Source organism: Rattus rattus, chromosome 5 (genome assembly GCF_011064425.1).
Source record: "Rattus rattus isolate New Zealand chromosome 5, Rrattus_CSIRO_v1, whole genome shotgun sequence".
NCBI lineage: Eukaryota > Metazoa > Chordata > Mammalia > Rodentia > Muridae > Rattus > Rattus rattus.
Window position 1 is genome coordinate 47,416,128 of NC_046158.1, and position 21,146 is coordinate 47,437,273.

The 21,146-nt window shown below is 46.3% G+C and overlaps 1 protein-coding gene across 1 annotated transcript in view; it reads left to right on the forward strand.

The window, feature by feature from the left end:
* Positions 1–21,146, forward strand: part of Myo3b (myosin IIIB) — a 348,212-nt gene that overhangs the window by 18,476 nt on the left and 308,590 nt on the right. Inside the window, exon 6 of the mRNA XM_032901950.1 lies at positions 12,747–12,892. Coding sequence (XP_032757841.1) covers positions 12,747–12,892 — 146 coding nt within the window. The remainder of the gene's footprint in view (positions 1–12,746; positions 12,893–21,146) is intronic.

Below are 21,146 nucleotides of genomic sequence, written 5' to 3' on the forward strand. Positions count from 1 at the left end.
CAGTGCTATGCATTGAGAAGCATCCCGTGCAGCCAGGACTGGTATACTCGGCTTCCTTCCAAAGCAGCAAGCACCCGGTTTCTGTATCAGAAAACAGACTCGTGGATAAAATAAACATTTGCTTCTTTTCTGGAAAAAAAAACCCCCCTTTTGCTTCCATCTGCTTGTTGTTGCAAACAAGAGCTAATCAGCGGAGTGGAGAAACAGATGTGCTGTGCCGATGCTCTCTGCCCTGCCCAGGGTCCTTGACAGGAGCGGTTGCCACAACAACCAGCTTACACCAATGCAGAAATAGCGCAAGCTTTTTGCAACCACTCTTGACTTCATTAATTATGCCATTCCTGGCTAAATGATACGACAGTGCCATTTCCTTTGGCCTTGCCAGGAATAGAAATGACAAATGCGGTATTTTCTGTTGAAGGGTTGAAAAAGCCACAAAACATTACCATTCTGAAAGTTGTTTTTTCCCCCCATCATTACCATTTATATTCCCTAAGCTCCTGCTAGTGAGTGTGGCTCCCAAACAAGTGCTTCATGCAGCATATGAGGCACTGAGTGATTTTTATGTCTATTATTCGATTTAGGATCCCGGGGACCAACCGAGGAAGGTGGGGCTATTTCTACCCTAATGTTTCTTGCTGGTGAGATGAATAGGTCACAGGAAGCAACCATTCTTTGTCCTTAGACAGTTAGAATTGGAGCTGAGATATTTAGTTCCGAACTTTTCAGCATCATCACATATGTTTGTATGTGTGCATGTGTGTGCACATGTCTATGTGCACATGTGTGTATGCACATATGTATGTGTGCATGTGTGTGCACATGTGTATGTGTGCATGTGTGTGCACATATGAATCTGCATACATGTGAGTGTCAGGTCTTGAAGTTGGACGAGGGTCTTCCTCAATTATTCCTCTATCTTAGTTTTTTGAGAAAAGTCTCTCATTGATCCCAAAGCACATCAATTTGGATAGACTGATTGGTTGGTGAGATCCAAGGATGTGCCTATTTCTGCTCTCCCACTTTTAAGGTTACAGACACACGGCACCTTGCCAGCTTTCTTATGTGCTGGGTGCTGGGATTTGGATTCGGTTTCTCATGCTTCCGCAGCAAGCCCTTTATAATCGGAGCCACCCCAGCCCCTAAAGTCCTCCTCCTTAACTCTACAGAAATTGTTGGGGCTGGAGAGATGGTTTGTAGTAAAGAGATGCCACTGGCTGCTCTCCCAGAGGACCTGGGTTCAGTTCCCAGCACCCACACAGCAGCTCGAAACTGTCTGCAACTCCAGTTCCAGGGGATCTGATGTCCCCATATAGATATACATATAGGCAAAACACCAATGCACATAAAAATGAGTAAGTCCTAAAAAAGAAGAAGAAATCGTTTAATTGTGAGTACTGGTGCTTTCAATAAAATAAGTATCTTTGAATTAATATTTCATTTGATTAATCTCTTCATTAATCAAAGTACCCTTCTTGACGTCAACTTAAAATATGCAATAGAGAAGCCAACTTTCTACATAAAGTGTTTATCCATCAAGTCATGGTGCTATAACGTAACTCATGAATGCAACAGTTATTCAAAGAGACTTCAGCTTGGGGAAACTTTAAAATATTGTCATGTCACCATTGTTGCTATTGTTGCTGTTGCTGTTGTTGTCATTGTTGTTTATAAGGGTACAAATGTCACCAGGCACAGGTGGCAATCAGTGGACAGCTTCATGCAGTCAGTTCCCTCCTTCTGCCTTTATGTGGGTTCCAGGGATTAGGCAGAGGAACAGATGCAGGGCTGGGGCTGCACCCAGGGAGCTCGCTCACCCTGCACACACAAGCCTCTCACGTTCATCCCTGGCATCACACGCACTAGTAACAGAGGCTATCCCAGAGGTGACATTAGTCCTTTAGCAGAGGCAATATATGTGTGGCCAGTGTCCTTGGCTAGTGGCTACCTGTTATTGTATTGCTCCATTTATATAGCAAGTAGCAGACATACCTACTATGGTATCTACTAGGACAGTATGGTGCCTGAATGCCTGTTCTTTATGACACACGGCCCCAGCCCACCAGGCTCAGATGCAGGAGGCTTTGTTTTGGTGTTGATAATGCTCACTCTAGTGTGTTGAAGAAAATGTAATATTTTAACACAACACTAATCACTAGTAATTAAACCCAAAAGAAGAATCTGGAGAAATAAAGTATTTTAAGAGAATAAAAAGATTTGATCTGCTGTTCTTGGATTAAAAACAATGGTTGCTCTGTTTTATTTTTTAAAATATGGCTTTAGTTTGGAGATATATATATATATATCAGAACTGTTGAAGATTAGTGTGAGTATATGTGTATACATGTGTTTATTCATGTAAGTGTGTGCATGTGCTTGTGTGTGTGTGCACGTGCTTGTGTGTGTGCATGTGCTGTGTGTGTGTGCATGTGCTTGTGTGTGTGTGCATGTGCTTGTGTGTGTGCATGTGCTTGTGTGTGTGCATGTGCGGGTGTGTGTGTGTGTGTGTGTGTGTGCGTGTGTGTACTAATGTGTGGAGGACAGACATCAATCTTCTATTGCTCTCCCTCTTAGTTTTGTGCAGCAGGTCGTTCACTGAACCTGGGTGACTGTTCCAGCTATTCCTGAAGGTGTTAACCCCAGGGATCTGCCTGTCACCAGCCCCCAGTGCTGTGATTACTGGCATTCCCCACTACACCAAACTTTTACTTGGGTGCTGGGGATCCAAACTCAGACCCTCGTACTTGAGCAACCCTGTACTTACTAATTCGTCTCAGCCCAGAACTTATTGAATATTTTTGACCAGAAAAATGGGAAAAGAGAAAAGGAAAATAGATATTATAGTTGTGTAGTTTGGGGGGGTATGGGATTCCTAATAGAGGGGGCTCGGGTCGGGGGCTGTTTCTAATGCCTTTTCCTGCTTTTGGGACCCTGGTCCTCCTACTGGGTTGGCTCATATGAGAGCCTTAGTATGAGAGGAGGTGCCTAATCTTGCAATGCCCTGTTTGGCTGATATCTCTAGGAGACCTGCCCATTTCTGAAGGGAAATGGAGAGGGGTGAATGTCGAGGAGAGGGACTGGGAGGGAGGAGGGAGGGAAACTGCAGTCAGGATGCAATATGTGAGGAATAAATTTATTTCAAAAAAGGTAAAATGAGGAAGGAAAAGAACCGCTTACAGAGATAAAGTAAAATAGCACAGTGGAGTGTGGGAGTGGGGTGGGAGACGGGGGCAGGGGGCGCATCTGCGGCAGGAGTGCCTTCAGAACGTGTTGCCCTGCGAGGATTCACGAGGCGATATGGTCTGTGAGGGGCTGACTCTCCACAGGCGCTGAGTGTATTGATCTTGAGATTTGCATCTTCAGAATTGTACATTTCTGCCCTTTATAAATTAGATGGCAACAAGCCACACGTGGTGGCACACACCTTTAATCTCAGCATTCGGGAGGCAGAGGCAGGTGGATCTCTGAGTTCGAGGTCAGCTTGGTCTACAGAATGAGTTCTAGGACAACCAAGGCAACAGAGAAACCCTGTCTTGAAAAACTAAAACAAACAACAATGAACCTCTTGTGCTCACATATGAGCAGAGACTGGTGTGGGTGGTCTCTGCTTCTGTTGCTCTTAACGTTCCACAGAGAACACTTGCAAGTTTTAGCAGAGAAGGTTCCTCTCTGCTTTTACAGTCCATGGCTTTTAAGGTCCTTGGATAATGGGGGTGGAGCCTCACCAAAGTCTGGATAAGGGAAAGTGATGTCAGTGGCCTGTCTTTTGTTCGGTGTCTCTTGATCTGTGAAATCTTGGGAGGGCTATGGTGGAGTGTTTGACTTCCTGGTGGAGCACCTGCCAAGCATGTACAAGGTCCTGTTACCACACGCTGTACACACATGTGCACGCGCGCGCGCGCACGCGCACACACACACACACACACACACACACGCACGCACGCACGAACGCAGCACGCACGCACGCACGCACGAACGTGCCCAAAACCTGGGGTGCTTGAGGACCCCATCTGCCAGTACAATCATCATCAGAAATTAAGGCTTTTGAGAGCTCGGGAAACCCCAGAGAAAGGCTTCAAGACTTCTGGTTCTCTCCCAGTGGGCTCATCTTTGAGATTCCATTGCCTTTGCTGTTTCCTGGTTCCCCTGGCATTTATTCCCTCCCTTCCTATTTGGGAAACAGAGCAGAAACCCCTCTGTCTTTCCTTTTGCTCTCAGAAGTGGCTTCGGTGGGTGAAATGAACGTTGCAAAGTTGAAGGATGGGGCCAGATAGAACGTCCCCGGGGTTTCAGGGAAAGTTTTCCCCGTCAGCTGGAGCTGGGTGGAGAAACTGAGTCATGTGTCAGCATGGAGGTGGGAAGCAGCCCTGTAGGCGGTGCTGAGATGTCACCAGCCTCCTCGGTGGGTCTAAGTATAGGACCCCATCTGCAAGCTTCAAGTCCAGATGTGCCGGGAACACGCGTGTGAGGGCGGATGCCTGTGATCTCTCCACCCCACTAAGTAGAAAGTGTGTGTCAAAGCGACAGCCTCCAGCCAGCATTTGGAACGTCTCAGGCTGCGCTCCAACCCCCCTGTGGAGAGGTGGGAAGGGTCAGAGTATATGTACACTCCCCTCTGCCCCCACCCCATCCCTCACGATGTTCTCGTGAGCAGATGGCGTGTGCTGAGGGAAATCAGTCATAGAACTCTCCTGAGCCCAGAGTCCCAACCTCTAGGGGATTCCCCGCCCTGGGAGCCATGCTTCACAGGCGGAAGGAAAATGATGCTAAAGCTAAACTCTACCATTGCTTCCTGAGTGGTCACTGAGAGGAAAACCACAGAAAGAGGCAGTCAAGTTAGAAAGAACTCCAGCAGAGCCTTGCAAGCTCTGCTTGCAAAAGCAGGCAGAGGCAGGGTGACTAACACTGCCCTCTATCCCTGGGGGTTTCCGTACCTTTTTCTGAAAGTCAAGCAGTCACTCTGTTAGGAAGCGCAGTGTTTCCCAGGGCATTGTGATTGCCTATGATGCTAGTCTCCTGGGTGAGGACCCAAACCAGAGGCTGCTGCATTGGACAGGGTTATGCCCCAGCTGGACCATCCTATCCCTCTGATTTGCTTTTCTTCCTGATTTCCAAATGCATCCTGGAGGAGAAAGGCAAGCTTTTCCTCACCATCTTCTTGTTCTGGGCACAGGCTTCATTTTCACCTGCCTGCTGTGTGACCTTGGGCAGGTTGCTTAACTCTTCTGGATCTGTTTCTTCTCTCAGAACAACGGTACTTACCTAACCGGCTGCAGAGTGATCCAAGCTGGAGAACCCTCTCTAGTTTGTTCTCTGGAGGAGGGTCCACAACTGGCAGAGGGAAGGGAGAGTTGCTTTTACTTCCACTCAAAGAAAATGCAGTGTCATTGGTGGTGGCCCAGGATTTTCCGTATTAGAGGAATGGCCAGCATGTGCCTGACTCGGATGGTACTGGGAATCGTGAAGCTTTGCACCCATACTGGGTTCGAACCGAGTTGTGGCTTCAGATAAGTCAGTTAACTACCTACTCTAGAGCTGTTTCCTCTTCTGATGAGTCCTAAGGTCCTTCCGTGTCCATTTGCATGGATGTAGCTGCAGGGTCAGGGAGGGCAGGGAATGCACTAGGCCTCCGGGCTGATCCTGAGGCAGGCACAGACTAACATGCTGGTTCGCTTTTCCTGGAGGAGTAGATGAATGCCAGCCATGATTCTGAGGAGGGGATTTGCCAGACAAGGCAGAGGTGGGACACACACCCAAGGACTCGGAGAACAGAGGTGCAGACGTCAGCGGTGTAACAGCCGCAAACCTAGAATGGGTCCCACTCCACGCCACCCTTTCTCGCCTTTCCGGTGGGAAGTTGATGCCATTATATAAGCTTGCTGTGTGCATTTTAAATATGAACCGGGGTTGACTTCTCTAAAGGCTTTGGCTGAGTGTTACAAGTTTGGGAAAAGTCTAGTCGAATATATCGCAGTTAAATTATAGACCGCTCTGACATTCGAAGAACAGTCTGAGTTATTCCCAGCGATTTCTCAACGCATAAAATATAGACTCAGACCCATTCTTGAGCTTTTGAAAGAAGGACGAGGAGATCTATTCTAGTTCATCCGGTTCACAAATTAAAACCCAACCAACCAACCAACCAAACACACACAAAGTTCCTTAGAATCTCTGCCACATCTGCTCTCCGAGTTACGTTTGAGGGAGGAGACCACTGTCTCAGCAAGTAGCCATTCGGATGTTTGTGTGCTAAACTGACGGAAAGTGTTTAGCGCTGGAATATTCACGGCTGCAATGTCTGATTACCGAGGTGACGCTCTATTTTAAAAGGCTTGGTGATCAATAGCCTTTATCAGTCGTGCTGCATGGATGCGTAGGCAAAATGAAGGAGCCTATTTACCTCCCTGCCTCCCGGCCGGTCTTATTTGCCAGTCTGTTGCCTGTACTCTGGGGCTCAAGGTCAGCCAAGGAGTAATAGCTTTAGGTCTATTTGCCTTGCCTCTTATTTAGCTGAATTTAGCTCTTGAGATAACAGCGTTTTGCCTGTGTACTTGGATGAAAATTTAATCTCGACCTCTGGTTATAATTTCGGATCGCATGATTGATTCTAGCAAGGTGAGAAATCAGAATGGAGAATGCAAACCTAATTAAATCCCTAATGACATTCAGAAATATTAGTGAGGAAATAACAACTGAAGGATAACGTATTGTATTCCGGCTTCGGTAAGATTTTAGGGATAACGCTATCTCCGTGAAGGCATCATTGAAGAGCTTTTTTAGCCCGGCGGCTCTTGATATGATTTGATAAGGGTTTAAGCTCAGTATCTTCCTGGGGAAATCTAGGTTCCTGGACTCTGGAGCTCCTGTGGGGACTGTTTCTTGCCTTTGGTCATCCAGCGTGGTCCAGGTGTCCCCTACAGATAGTGGTACCTTGTGATAAGAAGGGCTGTTGTTCCCTTGGGCTCCGAGAGCCCTGGCTTTTCTAAAAGAAGCTCTCACCTACCTCTTGGGGGCCTCTTCAGTGAGCCCCGCTGGTTTATCTCGGCTGAAATGAAGCTGCAGCCATGGGCACTGCACAAGATCTGGAGGCCCAGGAAGTGAGAGAGTTCTTCCGGCCCTGAGCCCACAGTAGAAATGGGTGCGGATGGGAATTGGTGCATTCCTTTTCCATTACTCTCTCAGGACGCCACCTTGATGAAGAATCCTTGGAGATATTCTGCAAGAGGAAAAGACAGGCGGATGTTTTTAATGTTTGTGCTCACCCGACAAAGGTCAAATGAAGAACTTGCTGCTTTTATTATAAAAAAATAACTCATGCTTCCTATAGCCATGTAACAAAAGGCAAGAGATACCAATGGACAAAAAAAAAATAAATAAATAAATAAAAGTTACACAGCAGCAATGACCGACTTATTTACTGATAAGCTTTTGGTGCTAAAGAAAAGGTCGGATAATCACTATTTTCTAGATGGTACTTTGGAGGGTGTCCTTGAGAAAAGGGCCACCCAGTGTGTACAGGGAAAAAAAGGAGAAGAAAGAGATTGAATACATTGTCAAAGTCACCCATTGAGGGGTGCTAAAACCAAGATGAAGCCGATGGCTCTACATTTTCCTCTATTAACCAGAGGCCCATATCTTCAGGACCCATGAATGTCCCCTTCCCTTAACCCATAGCTGGCAAAAGAAAAGACCACGAGCTGTCTTTACTGGAACTCGACTGCCCATGCAGAGAGGGGTGAGGAGACGGTGAGGCTATGTGAACGTGGCATCAAGTCTAGAAAGCCTCCGTGACCAGGAAGTTCCCGAAGGCAGAGGAAGGACACTCATCCACCAGGGGGTGGGAAGAGGTGATTAGGAAGCCTTAAAGAGTCTGCAACCTGGCACCAACGCCCATGAAGACTAAAGAGAGCTGTCTCTGAGGTCTGCAATGCTAATCCTCTCCGTGACCTAAACTACTGTGAAAGTTCTTGCTTGATCCCAGTCTCCCCTGGAAAGAAAAGTTTTGAAGGCCAAAGTGCTTACAACTGGCATCTGGGAAGGCCACCTCTGTGTAGAATAGATCTTGGTACTGGGCACTAAAGCTGTCCGTGCATAGATACTGCTGGTAATCCCAGCATTCGTATTTTCCCTCTTCCTAAAAGAAGCAAGAGTCCAGTCTTAAGTGCCACCAGAAGAGCCTAAGTTTGCATTTCGAGGTAAGGACCTTGACACGCTCCATTAACCAGCATCCAAGCAATTGCTCTTTAGCTGAAATCCGTCTTCCCTAACGGAGGAGTTAGCACAGATACTGGAACCTTTTCCGTGACTTTAAGCCCTTCTACAAAATATCAGTGATAAAAGCCCTTTAAGGTTCCATCAAGAAAGTGCCTGCCCCAGAATAACTTACACGGCTCTCTAGCTAATCTGCACAGGGATGTTAGCCCCTCCTTTTCAAATACTATCCCAAGGTCGCTTACTTAGAAGTCATGAAGTTAAAGAACGTTAGGGCCAGAGGGGATAGGAGAAATGGTTCTTTTTTCCAATGCTATCATTTTTCTAAGTCAAGAGAGTTCCTGAATTATGAGTTCGATACTGGCCTGGGCTGTATAGGGAAACCAGCACCAAAACAAAACAAAGCAGAAAACAACCAAGAGACGGTCACTGGGAAGATGGCTCAGTGGTTAAGGGCAATGGCTGTTCTGGGTTTCGTTCCCAGCGTCCACTTCGGGCCACTCACAACTGCCTATAATTCTTGTTTCAGGACATCTGATGTCCCTTGCTGGCTTTCGTTGGGCACTGTACTCACATAGACAAACCCATACTCAGACAGACACATATAAATAAAGAATAATAGCACTAATAAACCAAGTACTGGGGACATAACTCAGGAGTAGAATACAGAATCACCTAAGTCCTTGGCTGAAGAAGAAAAACTGAGAAAGACCTTGAGGACATCAGTGATGACTTACACCCAATTAGAGACTCACTTTGAGCTAGCCAAATGATGTATCCAATCCTGAACATGAAACTCCCTCTTCTTGTTACCTAGGACCTGTGTGTTACGATTCACTGTTGTCCATCCTCATTTCCAGGTGAAATGAAGCTCTAACTCCAGCCCCCGAAGTCTCTCACACACTCATTCGCATTCTTCACATAGATGCCGTGTCTCTCTCTTCAAGACACGCTCATCACTGTGGAGTGGTGAGGGCGGTGAGGTGACACAGACGGGTGGGAGATGATTTGTGGGATCCCAGACCTTTGTCAGCTTCATCTTAACCTGTCTATCTCTACACTTCCAGTAGGGCTTCTAGAAGCTGGTCAAGCTGGTTCAAGGCAGTGCCTTGCCTGCCACGGCTACTCTCTGAGCTAAGCAGAGCTTCCTAACAAAATTCAATCCAGAAGTCCTCTGTGAGGTCCCTTCTCCTGCAGCAAGGGAATCAAGGACCCAATAGTCCCAGCATGCTTTAACTGGGCTTCAGTCCAGACGAGGAGAAGGCTGAGCTAAGAAGCATGGTGTGTTTTCTCCTCTCAGAGCCATGGTTTCCTGTTAGATTTATAGGTGTAGATGTGCCTTCTCGTGGGAAGCATCCTTAGACCGTTTCTAAAATCCATCAGAGGTCTGCCACAAGAAGGGCTGATTCCCCTTGTTGAGTAAATAACTATAAAGAAGATAACAGCTTCCTTGTCTCAGGGTTGTTTCGGAAGACTCAACTGCTGGGTTGCCCTTCCCTCTGCAGCCCCTCCCCCCCACCTTGTCTGGCTCATGGCTACAGAGTAACAATTTGTGAATTATTTTAGCAGTATGCTTTGGTACAAACTTCCTTAGAAGAGTTTCTTTGGTGTCTGATGAGCTGAGTTTTGGGAGGCGAATTGGCTGAGAGGTGTATTTCTGTTTATGAAGTCAGCGTCTGTCTGGAAAGACAAGTTGAAACTAGTTTTGAATATTTTATGATAGTGCTGGGGAAATTGTCAGCCAGTCTCTAGTTTCATGCTTGGCTGTGTTCTTGGGGTTGGCATTTGTTCCATCTGAGAGGCTGAAACTAGAATGTCTTCCTGGAAGCTACAGACTACTAGTGCAAGACACTTCCTACCACCTTCGTGAGCAGTCTTTCTCTACTACTTTTGGAGCCCACATCCCTTATCAGACACGCTAGTGCACACTGTCTGAGGACATTGGTGATTGCCAGAGCCGGCCATTTAACTAATAGAGGCTCGCTTTATATTTCAACTGGCCCCAGATCCAGCTTGGGGGAGGGTAGAGGTCTCTCTCTCTCTCTCTCTCTCTCTCTCTCTCTCTCTCTCTCTCTCTCTCATGAGGCCCATCACAGTGCCATTAGTAAACTGACAAACTGTCTTCTGATTGATAGGACTAAAATTATGTTTGTCCCATACTTTCAAAAATGTCATTCCTGGGAGGTATTGAGAAACCTTCTCTGGGACTCCTTGTAAATGCTGTGGGCTGCTGCTTGATTGAGGTGAGGAAAGTGGGGTCCTTAGAGGCATTGAAATAGCCTCTGGTTCCAGATTCGGAGTGATCTATCTGAACTTTATTTTGAAAATAATGCATTGAACTCATGACAGAATAGTCTGGGAGAAGACATTCTATTCTGATGGAAGGGTGGCAGCCAGACCTGTGGTACAGATCCATGGAAGAATGTTCTCTAGTTCAGGGAGAGGGAGAGGGAGAGGGAGAGGGGGAGAGGGAGAGAGAGAGAGAGAGAGAGAGAGAGAGAGACAGACAGACAGACAGACAGACAGACAGACAGCAGCAGCAGCAGTAAGAACCAAAGCTGAGTCTGAGGATAGAAGGCTCAGAACATTTTCACATGACCTGTGTGGAAGAGAGCAGATACACTAGTTTTCTATCTCTATTTTAACAATATAAAGATACAGGGGCCCAAAGCAACACACATTTTCTCTTTTGAGACAGGTTTCTCTTGTAGCCCTGGCTGTCATGGAACTTGCTCTGTAGACGAATCTGGTCTCAGACTTAGAGATTAGCCTACCTCTGCCTTCTAAGTACTGGTATTAAAGTCGTGCACCTCCAGCCACTGTCACTTGGCACAATATACATTCTTTATTTTGCTGATTTACTTTATACTAGATGTCCAAGGCTGACAATCAAGAGGGAACAAAAATTTATTCCTTCAGTCATAAGGTCTGGGAATATAAAGGTGCCGGGATTCTTTGAGGGCCTCCAACTCTCCTTGCTTGGTAGAAGGAGAGAACGCCATTCTCACGCATTTGTCTTTACCTGAGTCCATTCAGGAGGGTCAAGCCTCCGGACTGGACATCTCCCCAAAAGTTACATCTCCCATCACTGTTGCGTTGGGGATCACATTTCTAACACATGAACTGGTGGGGGGGGTGGACATACAGGCCAGAGTACTTTTCTTATAACGCTCTAGGTCAGATGTCCAGTAGGGGGGTCTTGGGGGGTCTTAAGGATTAAAATCACTACCTCCCATTGGATACTTCCCCAACGCCTGAGATTTAAAAGCTTCAGCTTTGGGTCTTGAACCTGCTTCTCCTCTCTCCCTTCCATTTTGGTTACCCTCAGGTCTCTGGTACATGCTCAGGTCAAACACTTCAGAGTCATCCGCAAGTCTTTTTCTCTTAAAAGCCCACTCAGAATTCCGGTTGGTCCAACCTTCAAAATTGCATTCAAAATCTGGTTCTCACCCCTCATAAACGAATGGTACAATAGCGCTATAACTGACTGTGTATCCCCTTTTCTTGACTCTGCCCTCAGCACGCAGCCAGGGGATCTGTCTGCCTGTCTTGTTTCTTGTCAGCTCACCATAAGTAGCTGTTGTCTTATTCAGAGTAAAAGCCAAAGACCACATGACAGCCTGAGGGGAGTAGACTGCCCTGCCTATGCTCACCTACGTGGTGCTTAGACATCACAACCAGCTTCCGGCCTGCTCTGGGAGGCAGAACCAAGGTCAAGGGGAGTACTGGGTCCCTCTTCACCCTCTAATGCTCCTTTCTCCCAGTCTTGCATGGCGGTCAGGAGTCTGCTTTTCTCTGTGAGACGTAGGACGTTGATAGAAATGAAATCCTCTAAGAATTCCTGTTCTTCAACCCACGGACAAGCCTGCAGCCATTCTGATTCTAACTCTCTCCCCAGTTAGGTCAGAAAATGACTGCTGTTGAGGTTGGTGGAGGAGGGTTCTGATGTTGGTCAAAGGGAAACCGTAGGGTGGGGTGGCTGCTACTTTTCATAACCATAGGGTCTTCCAACATCCCTCTGCTCGGTGAGTTACACACTCGGGACTCCGCAGCAGCCATTTTGAAGAGCAGCTGGTTTTTGTGTTTGGATTTAACAGCAGGCAGGGAAGCACGGACTGCATCCCAAGTCTTTTCTTAGAAGGGGAAAAAGGCAGGCAGCCTGAGGACAGAGCAGCCCCTCCCCCGTACACTACCTCGTAGTATGCTTTGTACTGAGATGGTTCAATATCCGGTTTCTGAGTGGAACTAACATATTTTTAAAAGGGGATGAATCCATCTGCAATCCTAGCATGCATGACGGTCACGTGAGAACAGAAGAAATGGGCTTGCATGTCGTCAGACCGAGGTTCAAAAAGAAAGGAAGAGCACCAAAGTTAGTAAACGTATCAGACGTTGAATCAGTTATTCACAGACCAGGTCTAGCATACAAACATCTCATTGCTCCCACGGTCAATGGAACGACAGCACAAAAAGGGTTTTCAAGGCATCTGGGGTGACAGTGACTTGATGTGTTGTGTCTTGTTTTTGTCTGATAGGTCATTGCTTGTGAGCAGCAGTATGACTCGTCCTATGACGCTCGCTGTGACGTCTGGTCCTTGGGCATCACAGCCATCGAGCTGGGCGATGGAGACCCTCCCCTCTTTGAAATGCATCCTGTGAAGATGCTCTTTAAGATCCCAAGGTAGGACACCAGGTGGCGCTCTTGACTCGTCGGTGCTTCGTGAAACCCGTTTTTGGAGGGAAGCTCGTTGGTATGCGATTTCTCTCCAAATTTGAGAAAGCTTGATTGTGAAATATATTTCCTTTTCAAAAAGATGAGGAAAAAAAATCAGGGTTGGGGGGACATGGGGGAGAAGCTGTCTCTGCAAGATCACACCCCTGAGAAATGGTGAGAGTGAGGAGCAATTGTCAATGCCCAGCACTACAATTTTTTTTGAAAAAAAATTTTTTTTTTGTGTTTTGCGTGAGAGAAACACAGATGCGATTTAGAACTAAATAATCTGTCTAAACACTGAAGTTTTCTTTTGAAGTGTACTTACTGTACTGGGAAAATTTGGGGGCTCCCAAAATACGTATTCATATTGTCGTATCCACTCAGATCAGCAGTGACATCTATCTTATTCTTCACCCCTCGGTGGGGAAGTCCTCTCAGAGGAGTCTCGGAGGCGATTTAGATGCAAGTGTCTTGCCTACTCTGTGTGTTTTTGGGTTCTGCACATGCAGTGTGGTTCTTTGACTGGAGTTGAGCTAATCTATGTTACGAGGGTCAAATGGTAGGGAGCCCAGCTCAGCCTGGGGGCAGATTGGTAGATAATTTATATTTTCCCAACAGCTCTTCCAAAGGAACACTCTGGGCAACTGAATTGATGTCACAGTACACGTGTTGACCTTCCCTTATCCCCACAAAAAGCACAGCTATCTGCAGCCTTTACACATTTCTGGAAATTGCAATTTGCATTTCTGATTAGGCCTATTTATATGCAGATGGAGCTCTCAGGCGTTGATCATCATAGTATTATCGTTTTATACCTAATCCAGATGTGAGCAAACCAACAGCCAACATTCCCTAAACAGCCTCGCTTAAGCCAGGCTGGTCTTTTTGCCTTTTCCAAAAACCACAAAAACAAGTGATCAGAGGAGCAGCTGAAGCTCCTGGCTTTTTAATTAACAGTCCGGTGAGCATTCAAGGGGACCTGAGGACGCAGGAGCAAGAGGGGGCAGTGACATGTGCAGAGATGAGGAACCAGTCTGCAAGGATTCTCTGTGTGGTTCCCTGTGTTACAAGTGCTTGCTTGCTGTACCAACATAGTTTCCCAAATAGCAGCCGGTTTTATGAGATGTATACACTTTCAATAGATTCCCTTGGGTATATTTATTCTTTCCTTTTTTAACGTATGCATTCATGTATAGATGAAATGTTTTTAAAAAATCATCCGAGCTAATAAATTCAAGGCAGCTAAAAAGGTGTGTGTGTGTGTGTGTGTGTGTGTGTGTGTGTGTATCAGTGTGTACATGCATTGAGTCAATAGACCGTTGATCTCCAGTGACGAGCGTTAAGCTAACTTCTGTGTCCATAGCCTCTGCTCTCGGATCACCTCTATTCTAGCACTCACTCCCCTCATGGATCTTGGGAGAAGTCTTTAGATCTGGGTAAAGATAACTAACGCCCTCTCCCTACCTCCATGCAGAATAGTTCACAGAACGAGGGAACCGGAAGAAGTCAATCTTTATCTCAGCCTACTCTGAGACTCTGTCACTCTCCCCTAGTCTTCCTGCCTTTCTTTTTCCTGTTCGGATGCTGGATCAGATATCACAATAATAGTTTGGCGGATTGTCGGTGTGATTCTTTGGGCTCAACATTTGCCATTGTCACGACCCTAATGGGCTGAGTTGCCATTCTTGGGCAGGGAGAAGAAAAACAAACGATGAAAGGCAGCCTCCGTGCTAAAACGGTAGAGCTGCTTTCTTCCTAAACCCTGGGAGAACGCCATGGGTTATATTCAGTAAGTTAGTTCTTAAAGAATTATCCCCTCAGAGCGGCACAGTTCTCTGTGAAGGGTTATGGATTGAGCTGTGTGAATGTGCATGCTCATTCTGAGTGCTAAACTGAATCATTTCCTCAAGAAGAGCTCTTGGACAGAAAGTGAGGAAATTGAGCATTTACATTTAAAAAGTCTTAAATTGCATTTGTTTGTTTATTTATTGCAAAAGCATAAAAAGGTGTGTGTGTGTATATGTGTGTGTGTGTGTGTGTGTGTGTGTGTGTGTGTGTGTGTGTGTGTGTGTGTAGACGTCAAAGGACAACTTTTATCATTCTGGTTCTGGGGATTGAACTCAGGCTGTCAGGCTTGGCAGCAAGCACCTTACTCACTGAGTTAATTTGCCAGTCCCCATTTACATATTTAAATATCCAGTTGGATTATTGATTTTTGTATTTCATAAGGGTAGACTCCTTTCCCTCGCCCTACCCCCCTTCCCTTCCCTGCAAATAACATTAGTGACAAAAATTCTTGACTCTACTTGGCTTCAGTTTATTTTCCTTTTTCTATTTGGAAAAGGAAATACATGTACTTTCAATGTACTGGAATTTTCTTCTATTAAACAATGAGGTCCATTTTATGGTCCCCTGGGTTCTGGAAAACTGGACGCTTCCTTCCTTGAATTTCCCTACTGGCCTCTCCTTTGCAATTATTTTATTCTTGGAAATAAACTGAGTAAGTGACTAAGTGGGGGAAGAGAAGCAAAGCTTGACTGAGTCATGGAAGAAGTGACTTTCAGAAGTTACAAAGGACTTGTGATTAATGACCTTGTGGCTGCTGGAGGTGAGAGCCTCAGATGTCAGTTCAGGCAGTAATTACACAGGCTCCCTGGGCACTGTCAGAGCCATGTAGCAGGACCTGTCTGGCTGTGGTTGATCTGCTCGGGAGCAGGTCTCCTCTCAGCTTCCACCCACCGTCTCCTCTCTCTCGACCTTCACATTGCAAGAAGACAAACGGCAACTGTGACCTGTCTTTGAAATACTGCGTGACTCACACTTCTTCCTACGCCGCAAACACACAGAAATTATCTGCTGATTGGCACAGCATCCACTGTTTTCTGAACCTGTCAGCGTGTCATCTTGTCTAATGCCTTTGCTCCAAAAAAAGTCACCCCTGACTGCCGATGCTTCTGCTGCCCCTCCCCTTCCCCCAGAGTTAGAAGAGAGAGAGAGAGAAGCCGTTTCTCTGAGCATCTGTAGATTTCATTCTTACATGTTATTTTCTTGAAGACGCCATTTAAAATCCCAAAGGCTTGGAAGGGTCATATGTGTATGTTTGTGCATTCGCGTGTGTGTGTGTGTGTGTGTGTGTGTGTGTGTGTGTGTGCATATATATATGTATGTGTATGTGTGTGTGTATATATATATATCCATATATATATATCCATATATATATATCACTTTAGAGGGGATCTGTTTCACAGTTATAATTTCACGGATCAGTAGGGTTAAGAGAAATATACAATTATGTTGGTCTCTTGGTAACCATGTATCTTTCTTTAGCTCAGAATCTTTAGTTAATGATTCCCCTTGTCCACTGTGGATGGGTTCAGAAAGGTGACAGAGACCTTTGTGGGTTGCCGTGTGGGTTTACTACACAAGCACGGAGAACAACCCTGTGCATTTATTTACTCAGGCCCCATGAAGGCTGGCTTTGATCAGTGCCTCATGACCGACTTCATGTTCCCACATTACTCCCTGTAGAAAAAAAGAGAAAAACAAAACAGAACAAAACCCCTAAGATTCCCAGTAGAAACTTGCCTGATCTTTCCAGTCTCCAGAGCTGGTGATTGCCTTCCCCAAAGAGAGCCAGCTCTCCCTGCAGTGAGGAGTCTCAGGAGAGGAGAACTTGTGACATCTCTGCTTCCTGTTTCCATCACTAAATCCAGGTGCTCCTGCCCCCTGACGAGTGAGTTCCGGGGTTGCAGATAAGCAGAGAGTCAACAAGTTTGAACAATCAAAACTTATTGGTCCTGCTGGCCCCAGGGCACAATCCACAGAGTTTAGGAGTTTCCCTCCAGACATGGGAATCCCAATCCAGAATCACACATCTCCGGAGTTAACAACCGAGTGTTCATTGTCATACCTGCAAAGGCCCTGACTCAAAATGAGGTCCGTCTCAAGCCACAATTAGACCCAATACTTTAACTAGTGTTCTTGGTGACCAGATTCTCGGTGGAACCAATTTGGAGGCAAAACTCCTGAACATCTGGCATGGGTGATGAGAAAGGAATGTGAGCAATGGATGATGCTAGACTTGCAGTAGAGACCTTGCAAGTGCTACCAACTGTGTGGCAGGCACACTATTCTGTGTTTCACCAACATGTATGGGAGCCCCACAGTGACCCTGGGAGGTCGTTGACATCCCCAGTCCTTTTGTGGGTTAGGTGACTGAACGCCCACAGAGCTTTTGCAGGCTCTGGTCTGCACATAGGAGGAGAGAGGCTGTGAATATGAGGATGCTGGCCCTAAAACCTCTATCACTTGCAGGCTTGCAGAGTCCTTCCAGATGCTATGCCAAGCAGTGATGGCCCTGGAGGACACAGGCTCAGCCTGTTCGAAGCTTACAGTTGAGCATCCTGCCCCCAATCCCGATTTTAGGCAATGTTAGCAACCTAAAAGTCAGAAATTACATTAGCACCAGTGATTGTGTTCATCAGGGAATTGAGGGCTACACAGAGGTCATCATAGGTGCACACAGGACATCTCTAGGGATGGATCAATTTCTGACCCCCCATCTAGAGATCTGTCCTCTCCTCCCCTTCAAGCAACAGCTTTTCAGTCCTAATTTAGAGTACCTAGGTGCTGGAACTGAAGATTTGTAGGACATGTTACATAAGCACAGAGAGATGCTTCAGAACAGCATTCTTGTTATCCAGAAGTTTCTGTTCATGGAGCGCTCTTTGCAAAAATGGTATCTAACAGGCCAGGGCTATTTCTGGAATAGCCAACATCTTCTGTCTTGCCGCCCTCCTTTTCTAAGTTTTTCCTATTATTTCTTAGTGAGAAAGCTTGCTCTGGGCTCTGGGGAAAATCAAAGCCTGTTTCTGGCATCCTGAGCGGGAATGCATTTTCTCATGAAAACAGTATTTTTGAGTGTCTCTTTAGGAAGAGGCTATATAATACCCAGCGCTCTGTACTTTGGGTGTACTGGTCGAATTTTGTGTCTAAATAAAGTTCTAGAGCCTGGGCTAAGGTCTCAGTCTCCACAGAACATTATGTTTATAGGGGAGAGTATTTTCTAAGCTCTAAGCTAAGGTTACAAAAAATACTTTAGCGCCCAGTCCACTGGGGACTTAGTCCAGTCCACACCTCGGCACTGGGATACCTTAGCTTTGCTCTCACAAACTCAGTTGGGTGAGGTGCAAAAATGAGAGTCTGCGTTTTGCTTTTGAGGAAAGTCTGTTGTCCCCAACTCAATCACCAGTAAAAGTGAAACATGCAGAGTTTGGGGTGAGAAAAGAGAAGGGAATTCAGACATCGAGAATCCAGGGTCTGGATCCTCTTGGATTTCTGCACACTGTAGGCGGTGGGTGTCAGGTAGGCAAGTCACCCTGGAAGCATTTCTGTGACTGAAAGTTCTCCTCAGGGACTAAAAGATGACAGTCCTAGGGCTGGCTTTTCATCTGGCTTGGTCATGTTTTTTTTTTTTTTTTTTTTTTTTTTGGTTCTTTTTTTCAGAGCTGGGGACTTGCGCTTCCTAGGCAAGTGCTCTACCACTGAGCTAAATCCCCAACCCCTGGTCATGTGTTTTAAAAGGCACAGAGTCCTTTAGATTTTGATTTTCTAAATCTAAAACCTTCCCACATCATCCTGATATGGGAAGAAGTGGTCCTTGCCCGCTGCCCAGCTGCGAGAGGGTGCAGAGGCAGGGGCCCTCCCCCACTGCACAGTTATGGGGGGGGGAGGGCAGAGGCAGCAGGGAGCCCTAGGTCGCCAGTAATTGCCTTACTATTACAGAATTGTCACAGGATATTTTTTCCTTAAGGCTGCAAAATACAAGGGAAAAGAAATTAAAAGTAAACCCTTATTCTTGAGATGTAATGAGTGAGGGGTAGTGGGTGTTTAATGGCACAGTAAGGATGGGTTTGCCCCAGGGAGCCTTGGGTTTCTCTTCACCAGCCTAAGTTACTTAGTTATTGGCCCTTTAAGCAATGAACCTTCACGATCCAAACTTCACTCATAAAGCAAGAAGTACTCAGAGAATTACCATCATTTCACATTTATGGACTACCTAATGATGGAAAGTTTTGATCTACTCCAATAGAAAACAATTATCCTTTATGAGTCTTTCTTTTGCATATTTCACACCTCACTTTTAGTGGGCATCCTTCAGGATACCCTAGGTACATGCCCCTCCTCTGCCTCTGGAATAGCCCCCAAACCCAGAGCTTAACACTCCATTTCCTTGGGCACCCAGTGGCTGGAGGCCCCTGGCAGGCATGCCCCGGAAGATTTCTAAGCGACGGAACAGTTTCCAAATTCCATTCTAATTTGAATTGAGCAGCTGGGGCCATTAGTTCCTGTGGAGGTACAGCTTGCTGCCCCTCTGAGTCCTGGCAGGCAGGGACAATTCAGTTTTGCAACATTTCTTTTGGGGATCAGGTGGTGAAGCCTGGGTTTGTCTTCAGGGATTACCAGTCCCCATCCAGGCTGAGCAAGAAGCTCACCCTGGGAAAAAGGAGAGGCCAGAGATGCGGGGCATCGACGTACAGTATTCTCTGTGCTTTCCCCCTCATTACCCTGCTTCCATTATGTTGGCACCATTCACTTAGGCTAAATCTGACTTACCTCCTAAATGACGGAGAGATGGGCAAAGAGAATCAGCAAGGAAGCAGAGCTCAAAATAGAACCAAAGAGATCAAGAACCCTGGCTTCTTCTCAACTCTAGAAAAAATGGAGACTCACAGAAAGGAGTAGTTATAAATGTCTTCATGGATTCACAGTAGCAGGATAGGCAAGAAGTAAAGAACTGGGCACCTGGAGAAAGGTCCTCATAGCAGAAGCTATCCATTTACAGGGAGGGAGTTTTAGAGTCAGAAAAAGCCTGTTACAAAGACAATATTGTTTGTATCGGTTTTCTGCAGCTGTGTAACAAACACCCCCTAGTTAGTTGCTTAATGCAACAATATCATGTTTCTCAAGAATCTGTGGTTCTTTCCGGGATTCTACAGATGGTGGCTAGACTTCCTTATAGATCTGTGATCTGCTAGGGGTGGGGTTGGTGTGGACTGGTCCAGGATGCCCTAGAGTAGAAAGACGTAGCTGTTCTTCATGTGGTTTCTTTGCCTTAAGACAACTAGACAGGGTTGCTTGAACGTTGGTGACAGGATACTGAGCAAAGATTCAGGAAAGGGTAGAAAATGGTTTAGCTCGATAATTAGATTTTTACTGTGTTCTCCAGCCAGCCTGTCCAGTTCAGTGAGCAGTCACACCAGCTTCCAGGTCTGCGAATTGGACCACGTTTCTTCAGGCCTCCTGTCCCAGCTTTCTCCCCTATCCAATGCGGATAGAACTAGAGCCAGCCTCGTGGAGCTGTGAGGGGTGGCTGGATGTGAAGAGCTCAGAGTGATATGTGGTAAATGCTCAATCACTTTGTGCCGGGCGGGCGTTACTAAAGCAAAGCATCTCGGGGGAATAGTCACACTGAAAGGAATTTTCCTTTCCTTGTAGCTGAGGAATTGAAAGCTCCCATTCATGGAGCCCCACCCGTGAGATCAATCATCTGAAAGCTCAGCTAATTAACTGATGATTACATTAGGAACTAAGAGGGAGTGGAGACAGATTCCCTAATAAACTCTTACGTTTTTACATAGCACCCCTGTATGACTTTGCTATTTATACCCATCCTCACTACTCCTTCGGGGTTAATAAACACATTGTTGGAGATGTGGACAGATTCTGCCTCTCTACCCACACCCGGATGCTGTGGTAGGAGCTGCCCATCAGGAAGCAGGGATACGCTAGGACCTGACTCCCATAGAGCTGCCCTGCATGGGGATGCTGTCGTCTTCAGGAGGGGCTTGCTTATCGAGTGGATGATAGCTTTATGCTTAATTGATGAGTTGGCTTGACTGCCTTTTCCGTGCTTTGGGAGGCTCAACTTTCCCCAGGATTCTAGTTTGTGTGTGTGTGTGTGTGTGTGTGTGTGTGTGTGTGTGTGTGTGTGTGTGTGTGCGCACGCGCACGTGCATGCCCTCAGGTAAGGGGACAGTATCAGAAGTCCCAGATACAAAGTCAAGTACTCAAAACTGAGCCCCCATTTTCTCTCCCAGAGTGAATTTTCTTTTCTCTAGCTTAGCCTAGAAGGTTGAAAGCACAGGGAGGAGGTAGCAGAAACCCAAGCTGGGTAGGGGGGTTGTGAGGAGCGCCTGGCTGTTCCTGACGAGTTCATGTT